General features: G+C 35.8%; 2 protein-coding genes across 3 annotated transcripts in view; one reads left to right on the forward strand and one right to left on the reverse strand.

Annotated features, from left to right (window-relative positions):
• Window positions 1-5,819, forward strand: part of LOC106876976 (acidic mammalian chitinase) — an 18,564-nt gene extending 12,745 nt beyond the window's left edge. Inside the window, exons 6-10 of the mRNA XM_014925745.2 lie at window positions 1,159-1,285; window positions 2,569-2,754; window positions 3,204-3,320; window positions 5,054-5,181; window positions 5,628-5,819. Of these exons, the coding sequence (XP_014781231.1) occupies window positions 1,159-1,285; window positions 2,569-2,754; window positions 3,204-3,320; window positions 5,054-5,181; window positions 5,628-5,643 (574 nt within the window). The 3' untranslated portion in view covers window positions 5,644-5,819. The remainder of the gene's footprint in view (window positions 1-1,158; window positions 1,286-2,568; window positions 2,755-3,203; window positions 3,321-5,053; window positions 5,182-5,627) is intronic.
• A 1,946-nt stretch (window positions 5,820-7,765) lies between these two features.
• LOC106876980 (acidic mammalian chitinase) overlaps window positions 7,766-10,013 on the reverse strand; it is a 20,160-nt gene continuing 17,912 nt past the window's right edge. Inside the window, exons 11-12 of one of the 2 annotated variants that reach the window (XM_014925751.2) lie at window positions 9,292-9,354; window positions 7,766-8,038 (exon numbers count right to left, since the gene is read on the reverse strand). In XM_014925751.2, coding sequence (XP_014781237.1) covers window positions 7,857-8,038; window positions 9,292-9,354 — 245 coding nt within the window. In that variant the 3' untranslated portion in view covers window positions 7,766-7,856. The remainder of the gene's footprint in view (window positions 8,039-9,291; window positions 9,355-10,013) is intronic. The other variant, XM_014925752.2, reaches the window with a different exon arrangement.

The following is a 10,013-nucleotide window of genomic DNA, read 5'->3' on the forward strand; positions in this document are numbered from 1 at the left end:
CGCAGCGTTACTCAAGAAACAGGACGAAAGAGTACAAAAGGGGTCGCCACCACCCCCTGCCGGAGCCTCGTGGAGCTTTAGGTGTTTTCTCTCAATAAACACACACAACGCCTGGTCTGGGAATCGAAACCACAATCCTCCAACTGCGAGTCCGCTGCCCTAACCACTGGGCCATTGCACCTCCACAATTGATCTATAATAGATACAAGGAAGTTCAACATTAGTAAACAGATTTATACTACTGTTTTGTCACTGGAGTATTATTGGTATGTATTTTATTGACTCCCAAGAGGAATATAGCAAAGTTGATTCCACCAAGACTTCGTGGGAATTGAACTCATAACAGCAGAGAGTATGATTTAATTCTGCAAGACATTTCCTCTGATGCCCTCCTGATTCTGCTAAGCATCAGCCCTTATAATTATGATGATGTATACATTGTAATGTGGTCAACATTAGGAAGGGCATCCAGCCATAGAAACCATGTCAAAGCAGACATTAGATCATGATGCACTCTCTGGACCCATTGGATCTTGACAAACCGTCGAACCCATGCCAGCATGGCCAGATCATATGAACCCATATCAAGATCTGTTAACACTAATGTGACTTCAAATGAATACAATTAACTAGAGTGCTAATGACCAAGTCTTATAAATTTATATTACAATCTATAAAAAACTGACCAACAACTGACTTCTAATGGCTACAGTGAACTAGAATGTCAATGGCCAGATCTTATAGATTTATATCAAGATATGTAAAAACTGACCTGCATCTAACTCCAAATAGATACAGTGATTTAGATAATTCATAATTAAGTCATAGAGATATAAAGGCACAAAGTGATACCTAATTATGTCTACACAGTTATATTACGTTAATCCCTTCAGCATACACAGATACACATACATAATTACTCTTGTTAACTGATACCATGTGTTTCTATCTAGATCTGTTTCTTCTAAGTCTATTCAATTTCTTTCACCAATTGTTCATAGCCATGGTCTGCCTCTAGATCATCAATCGAAAGTTTGTTTTATTTAACTTCTTTATTGTTTTAATTGTTGTTGTTGTTGGTGGTGGTGGTGTAGAATTCTATTATTTCATTTTGAAATTCCTTAACAACCTTTTTCCCTTTACCATGGTTTGTTACAGACTGATGGACTACATTTCTGTCATGGCGTATGATTTCCATGGACCATGGAACAATGTGACAGGGATGAATGCTCCTTTGTTTCCAGCATCTTATGAACGATTTCCTTACCAAAGACAACTGAATGTGGTAATATACCTTTATAGCATACAATATACTATATTCAGTACATAATATCATACAATATCATACCTTTACAATATACTCTTGAAAATGTCACCAGCTAAACAGAGAAAAACTCTTTCATATTTCTTTTAGAAAACATTTTGTATGTGTAAGATAGAATATATAACAATCAAGTCTTTTTGGAAAGGTCTCTGAGATTGTTGAGGAGGAAGAAGAAGAAAAAATAACCTGTGGGTTACTGCATAGTTTATCTTCAATATTAGTTTCCCCATCTTCATCCATCAATGGGTATTGCACTTGTCAATGTTGTTGTGTCCATAAATAACCTGTGGCCCTTTTGTGAATGTCAGACATTCTACACCTTCCTTCATCAAGATCTCAATGACAGCATATTGTTTCTATTTGGAATCCATTATTTGCATGCAATGAAAAAGAATAGAAAGAAGAGTTACTATAGAGGAAGCATTACTCTACCAACATATGAAAGTTGAAAGGCCTACAGTAGTTTATAAAAACAAAGTTATGCCCACTTTTTAATTACTTTCGGTATAACCCTTGTATATGTATGTTGTGTGTCTGTGTTTGTCCCCCCACCACCACCATCACTTAACAACTGGTATTGGTGTATTTATGTCCCCATAACTCAGCAGTTCAGCAAAAGAGACCAATAGAATAATTAGCAGGCTTAGCGAAAAAATAAGTACTGGGGTTGATTTGTTCAAATAAAAAAAATTGTTCAAGGCAGTGCTCCAGCATGGCCACAGTCTAATGACAGAAGCAAGTAAAAGGTAAAGGATAAAAGATGTGTGTGTATGCATGTGTGTGTGTGTGTGTGTGTGTGTGTAAAACAGATTTACTTGTTGAAAACTCTTCTATTTCCTGTGTAACTATTAAGAGAATCTAAGCATTCTGTAAAATGGCTAATTGAAAGCTAATTCGTTGTACACTGAAGAAATGAACATTGTTTTTTTGCTGGAAAAATGGTAAAATTGGAACTATTTTTAACCAAATAGCTGAGAGTAAAGTGAAGTATTTTGAGAGATTAGTGTGTGAGAAGGAAAGGGACAGTGCTCAAGAGAACTGATCATCAATTAAGCCATGTTAATTAATGTTTACTCATTTTGTTTTCATTAAATAATTATATCTTTTTTATATGTTTAATAATTGTAATGTCATTCTCTACATTTCTTTTCCTCTCTCTCTCTCTTACACACACATACACACACACAAACATATATACACATACACACACACAAACATATATACACATACACACATACTTCTAGGTTTGGACCATGCAGTACTGGGCTTCAAAGGGAGCACCAAGAGCTAAGCTCAATCTCGGTTTAGCAACCTACGGACGAGGTTTTCAACTAGCAAACCTAAGAAACTCATTTCCTGGAGCCAAAAGCAAAGGACCCTGTGAAGCTGGACAATATCTGGGTCAACGTGGATTTCTTGCTTACTTTGAGGTAAATTTGCTTCGATATATCACTGGTATATTACTGGTATGTATTTTATTAACCTTCGGGAGGAATACAGCCAAGTCATTTCCACCAAGACCTTGTGAGAATTGAACTCATAACAGCAAAGAGTATGTTTTAATTCTGCCAGACATTTCATCCGATGCTCTGCTGGTTCTGCCATTTGTTGCCCCTTATAATTATGATAATGATCAACATGTTGATAACGACAGTGATGATGAGGATGGTGGTGGTGGTGGTGGTCATTGTGATGATGTGTGAATGTATGTTTATGCATATATATGTGTGTGTATGTGTTTGTGTGTGCATGGATGTGTGTGTGTGTGTGTGTGTGCACATATATATAATATGTAAGACATGCATATATATATATATATATATATATATATATACACCATAGACACTTCCATTAATCAATCTATTTCTCTCATCTTTAGCATTGCCATCTGAAAAACAAAACCACTTCCTACTGGATGGATGATTCTAAAGTACCTTACATTGTCAATGGGGACCAATGGATTGGTTATGATGACCAGAAGAGCATGAAATTTAAGGTAATTGACATCTGAACATATCTGGGAAGTGAGGATGCAGGGTGTGTTGATAGGGTATCAAATTGCTAGCAGATTAATAAGGCTACATTTCAATTTGAACACTGTAAAAGACCTCATGCAAAAAATATGGATTAATTGTTGATATTTACCCTTTCAATAAAGCAGGCACAAGTATAATTTCATTTTGTATTTGATTTGCAGCATTACTGATGTAAACTTGTGTCTTTCAATGATTAGTTTATTGACTTTATAGTCGACCAATTGACAATTAAATAATAAAGAAGTGAAATAGAACCAGTGTGTGTGTTTACTATGCTATTATAAAGAAAAGACCGTCTGATTGTCTGAAGCCAAGAGAACAGCTGTAAATAGGTGTTTCTGCCTCAGTAGGTCTCACCAGCACAGCAGCTGTCCATCAAAAGATTGATAAATATTGTTGAATAAGGCTTTACTAAATCAAAGACAAGAGAAACAATTCAAAATTGAAATGAAGAGATCAAACTTGACAACTAACTGATAAAGCAATTAATTACACCACTTAGAACAAAAATCTAAGCCTAATGTCCAAATATCTATCTACTTAACTTTTCAATGAAATTCCACTTATAAGGTCATAAAACCTTCATATCTCTTTAATGAGACAAATGAGTATAAAATTCTGTTTCTAGTATCTGACTTAACAACCAAAAGATAATGCAATTAATTATCATGTCTCAGCAAAAAAATTTTCCTTGACCAATCCAGTTCTTGGCTCTGATTTATTTGTTTTATATAAATATTTTCATATGGACATGCCTAACTCGGAATATATATATTCAGTGCTCTTTCAGTTCATTCAGCATGTTATTTTACACACAATTCTGAACAATCTTATTTAGCATGTATTATCAAAATTTGGGCTTACCCTGAGTATAAATTTACTAAAGTGAGCATATATTTGCAAGTTGATTTAATTTCTGCCAACTCTGACTTCAAGTATGTAATTTCAGCCAATAATTTAGGCTCCTTTTATTAAACCTGGTCATAGTTCATTTATTTTCGCTAAGCATCTGGTGGGCGTCTTAGAGGTGCCTTGTGTCAAAAAATATCATTCATAGCAGATGTTCTCTTGACATCATTTACACATCCCTGACTCAGGCTCAGAATTTACAGCCTGTGTTGTTAGCTATAAATGTAAAAATTAAAAGCAATTCAAATTCAATGTTCTCTTGAAACAAGAAATCTCTATAGAGATTAGGATTTAAATTCCAATCTATGAAAAGTTTCTGTTCTAGAATATTCTTAAAGGAACGAAAATTTATCCAGCAACTCGGGATAATATGAACAAGCCTGACAGGTGTAAAGGACTAACTGACATCTCTTGTCAAGAGTACAGGTGACAGTCAGATCACTGATGTTTGTTGTGTACTCCGCTATCGTTATTTGATTGCTGTTATTCTGTTTGTCTATGTGTAAAGATCAGTTGTGTTTTGCAAGGTTGCTTTATTTTTACTCTTAACTTAGAAATGGAGAAAGACATACTGCTAGATATTAAAAAAAATAAGCCATTTAGGGCTAGAAATATTGCGGGTAAACGTGAAACTCTTCGAGCGGGCATGTGTCCTATGCAAAATCTGTGATGAGCCTGAGTGATGCTAATGACCTGGAGTTGCCTCTGATATCTATATATATATATATATATATATATATGTGTGTGTTTTTCTTTCATGTTGTCCATTTTTTTTTTTTTTTAGGCTGAATGGATGATGAAGATGGGGTTTGGTGGGGTGAGTGTGTGGACATTAGACATGGACGACTTCAATAATCTATGTGGTGATGGTGATTATCCACTATTGAGACAGATTAATAAGATATTGATGAGGTAAGTCAATCACTTCTTTTTAAACAACCTGCAGCATACTCTATTCCCCTACCCTTCTTTTTCCTCTTTCTTTTATTTTACCTCTTCCTCCTCCTCCTCCTCCTTTTCCTCATCATCCACCACTGCCGCTACCTCCACAACCACCACCACAGCCACTGCCACCACTTCCATTTGTCTTTCCCTTCTTTGTCATCATTTACTTCTACTTTCACTTGTGGCCATTGCATAACAATCATGCTCACACTTATCTTCACAACTGTTAACTGATTTATCCCGCCAGTAGTCATATAGTTATCTTAAAGCTTAAGCTATGTAACTGTAAAGCTCGCACCATAAATGAGAAGATAAACCACGAGAGAGTACAAATGCTCCACCTGTACCTTGCATTAAAATATTCTTTTTCCATTAAAATATTCTTTTCTGTTTTTTGTCTTTACTTTTTACAGTGAAACAAGATCCTAAATACACTGGAGGATAATTCCAAAATGGACAAACAATTCATGTAGAAACAACATAGAGGTGTTTGTATATGTGGTTACTAGAGAAACTAGTAAATATTCCCAACACATTGACAACAAATATACACTCTGTAACATCTATAATTTTCTCATTATTGTCATATGACTTAAAGAAATAAAATGTCATCAACGATTTTCACGAGTGTTTGGATTGTTGTTTTTGTTTACTAGTTTGTTTAATTTGGTGATCAAAACACAAGAGGTTGTGCAGTAGACATGTCCTTAATGGTCTCACTCAAACCATGTGTGTTTGGTATGGTTCACATTCAATACGAGCTTATATAGTATGTACAGGATGGACCAAAAGTCACGCACCAAAACATTCCACATTTTATTATTATTATTATTATTATTATTCATGTTATTATTATTAAGGTGGCAAGCTGATAGAGTCGTTAGCACACCAGGTGAAATGCTTAGTGGTATTTCATCTTTTAGTATGTTCTGAATTCAAATTCTACTGAGGTCATCTTTGTCTTTCATCCTTTCAGGCTCGATAAATTAAGTACCAGTGAAACACTGGTGTCAATGTAATCGATTAGATCCCTCCCCCTAAATTTCAGGCCATGTGCCTTTAACAAAAAGGATTATTATTATTCATTTTGTTCATCAAGTAGATGCATATTCATCATTATTTTATATATTTTATCCAGTCTTAGAAAAATTGAAGCATGTCTTTGACAATTCTGGAGCATGTTGAACTTATTTTGTGCATGACTTTTGACCCCCCACTTTATACGAAATGTTTATGTTGTTTTCTTTCCACTTTTGATCTTTATTTTTTCTTTTCTTTCTTCTTTTTTCTGAGTTTATTTATTTATTTTTTTGTTTCTTAGTTTCGAAGAAAGGGCAGTGCCTATGATCCTTTATTGGACTTCCAAGACAAGAAGGACGGTTGGGGAGGAGTGAGGGAGAGCAGAACTTATCTTCAAACCAGGGAACCTGGCCTCAATGCTTGCATCAGAGTAGAATCAGTTACAGTCACTGGAGATGGTGTTAAACTTCATGATAGATTCAGTCTACTGCCAAGGTAGACCAACAAGCAATTTGAACTCAGAACAGGTCTGAACAAATATCACAAGACACAACTACACACCATTCTAACATTTTTATTTATCGACTCTGGAAAAATTAAGGCCATGCCTGATCTTGGTGGGGTTCAAACACAAAATGTAAGATGCTGGAATTAATACTATAAAGCATTTTATTTGATGCCCAAACAACTCTTCTACTTCACTGAGATATTAGCAAGATTTGGGATGAGAGAGAACTTTTGAGGTGCTATAGCCCTAGAGCAGAACTGACCAAAATGTTTAGAAAAGGATACAGAGAGATGAGGTGGAGGTGTTATGTAAATGGGTAGATGTGAGCAACAGCAACCATTGTAGCAGGGTAGAAAATATAACAGTGAAAGGAAAGCTGTATGAGATGGAGGTGGTATATAACTGGGTAGATGTGAGGAATGGAGACTGTTCTGGTAGTGACACAAATAGTAGGAGTGAGGAGACAGAGAGAGATGAAATGGAGGTGGTGTGTAAATTGAGTAGATGTGAGAAACAGTGACTATTGTAGTAGTGGTCAAACTGTAAGAGGGAAAAGATAGAGAGATGAGATAGAGGTGGAGGAAGAAGCTAGATGTATGGAACAGAGATTGTTGTGGTAGTGGTAGAAAAGGTAATATATATCAAATATATGGCCATATGTCCATATTATAAATTAATATTTCAGAGGTGGAAGGTGGCGAGCTGGCAGAATTGTTAGCATGTTGGGCAAAATGCTTAGTGGCATTTCATCCATCTTCACACTCTGGGTTCAAATTCTGCTGAAGTCGACTTTGCTTTTCATCCTTTTGGGGTCAATAAAGTAAACACCAGTTGAGTTTTGAGGGTTGATATAATCAGAAGTGGTGTAAGATGTTAGTTTGTGTCACAACAGCAGCAAGATCCTATAGAACCGAATAGTACACTATCATGGGTCTTGCTTGAACCATACTGGAATATTTAAATAGTCCTTTCACAAAATAGATAAATAAATAATAAAGATTGAAAAACAACAACAAAAAGACATTTCATTTCTTAACATTTTTCTTTATTTTCCAATTACATTCAGTTTTGTTAATTTCTTCTTTTCATTTAGTATCTTAATAGCAAACAAACTTTAACATCCGGGCACACTTGAAGAGAAGTCACAGGTTTTAATGGCTGTGCTGAAAGATGTTCCAGGAGGACAGGGAAGTACTTGTTTAATTCCATTAGAACATATCATATAGTTTTTACAGTCTCCTGGGATTGCATAGCTCCCCGGTGCCTTGCCTTTGCAACTGGCACTAGATGACGCCCCTAAATGGTAAAAGAAAGAATACATGTGTATATGTGAGTGTGTGAGTGTACATACATATGTATATATGTATGTACATATATCACTAGCAGAGATACCCGGCATTGTTCGGGATTAAAATGGCATAGTTTGTATATAATATATTACAGTTACATTGAAAGAGGTGATATGGGAAAGTGCAGCATCAGATCTAACATCTTGTCTAAGTGCAACAGAGGGACCTCCCAAAAAAAACACTCAAGCACGAGGTGTAGATGGTATTAAACCAGGTAGCAGATTAAGTCTACCACCAAGGCTGAACAGATGCAGTACATCCCACATGCATCTGTGCATTTTGCTTTGCCCCAGCCCCACTCACAAGGTTTCGGTTGACCCAAAGTTACAAAAAGAAACACATTACTGAGAAGTAAACTTCAGAACTCACAAAGCCAAGCCTTCACCTATATTTAGCCTTAAGACCTCACTGAACTGCTGAACCCTTTTGGAATCTTGGAACCAACAACTCTGTTGCTTATAAATTACATTATATAAACTGAAAGTAGTAAATCCACAAAATCCTACGGGCAATGGACAAAATTACTTGAGGTATTTTTCCTGACTTTTAACATTCATCATCATCATAATCACCATCATCATTTAGCATGTTTTCCATGCCGCCATGAGTTGGGTGGTTTGGTAGGATCCAATGAGCCACAGAACTGCATTGCATTCCATGTCAGCTTTGGCATGATTTTTACAGCTGGATGCCCTTCCTAATGTCAACCACTTTACAGTGTACACTGGATGCTTGTTTTCATTCCACCAGCACTAGTGGGGTTACCCAATAATTTGCAAGACAGGAAAGGAGAAGAAAAGAAAAAAACAGGAGAAAAGGGAAAGGCCCTCTTGACTGAGGGGCAGTGGTATTTGAGAAGGAGGAGAAGCAATTTTTATGCCAGGGACAAGAAAGTGTCTTGCCGTAGACAAGATATACAGCTGCCCTGCATTTATATATGGGTAAGTGGGAGTATCTAGACTAAAGAGAGTGATCAGATGCCAGAGCAAAAACTGAGGTCAACTTTGCTTTCCATCCCACACCAGGGTCAATAAAATAAAATGCAGTTTAGTATTAGGGCCAATGTAATTAACTAGTCCCTCTGTGTCTAAAGTGCTAGCCTTATACCTAAATTAGAAACAAAAAATTGCAATATAAACTAAATGAATACATGATTTAAAACAATGTCATTTATAAAAGATCTGAAAGTTCCTGTCTTACCGTTTCCTGGTTTCTGTGTCTGTGTCTGAGCTGGAGGTGAAGAGGTTACGACATCCTGCACACCTAAAATGAAAAGTATATCAAGTTAATTTTCTCCCCATGAAGGATACAACACAGGAACTCTAAAGGAACCTTTGAATTTATAATTTTTATTTGAATGAAAGAAACTTTATAATTTATATCTTTATTTTTACAATGTATGCTTTTGTGCATCGAGCATTGTTCTTGTGTGTGTGTGTGTGTGTGTGTGTGTGTGTGTGTGTGTGTGTGTGTGTGCATGTTTCTCCTGCATGTATAATTTTGTAACTCCTATTAGCAAATGAAATATGTGACTAATTAATTCCAAAACTATTTTCCAATCTCTTGTTTTGATATGTAATTATTCTGCAAAAAAATATACTCCAGTGTTTTTCAACTTCCATGCATACCTCACCTCAAACAAATATGAGTACCAGAATAAGCAGATGTGCTTCAAGAGAACACACTTTGGATTATAACCCTATCTGCAATATATATATACATGCGCACACAGACAGACAAACAGACGAACAAACAGATAATTAGGTCTCATAACAGCCAATTCATGTTACTAAACAGTTTCATGCTAAAGAACCTTTCAAGTGCAGAAATGTAAATTGTCAATCATTGGGCATGATTGATGGAAAGGTATGTTTTGACTGGTGAAAACTTATTGGAAAACTATATATATATATATATATATA

Source organism: Octopus bimaculoides, chromosome 18, assembly GCF_001194135.2.
Source record: "Octopus bimaculoides isolate UCB-OBI-ISO-001 chromosome 18, ASM119413v2, whole genome shotgun sequence".
Classification (NCBI taxonomy): Eukaryota; Metazoa; Mollusca; class Cephalopoda; order Octopoda; family Octopodidae; genus Octopus; species Octopus bimaculoides.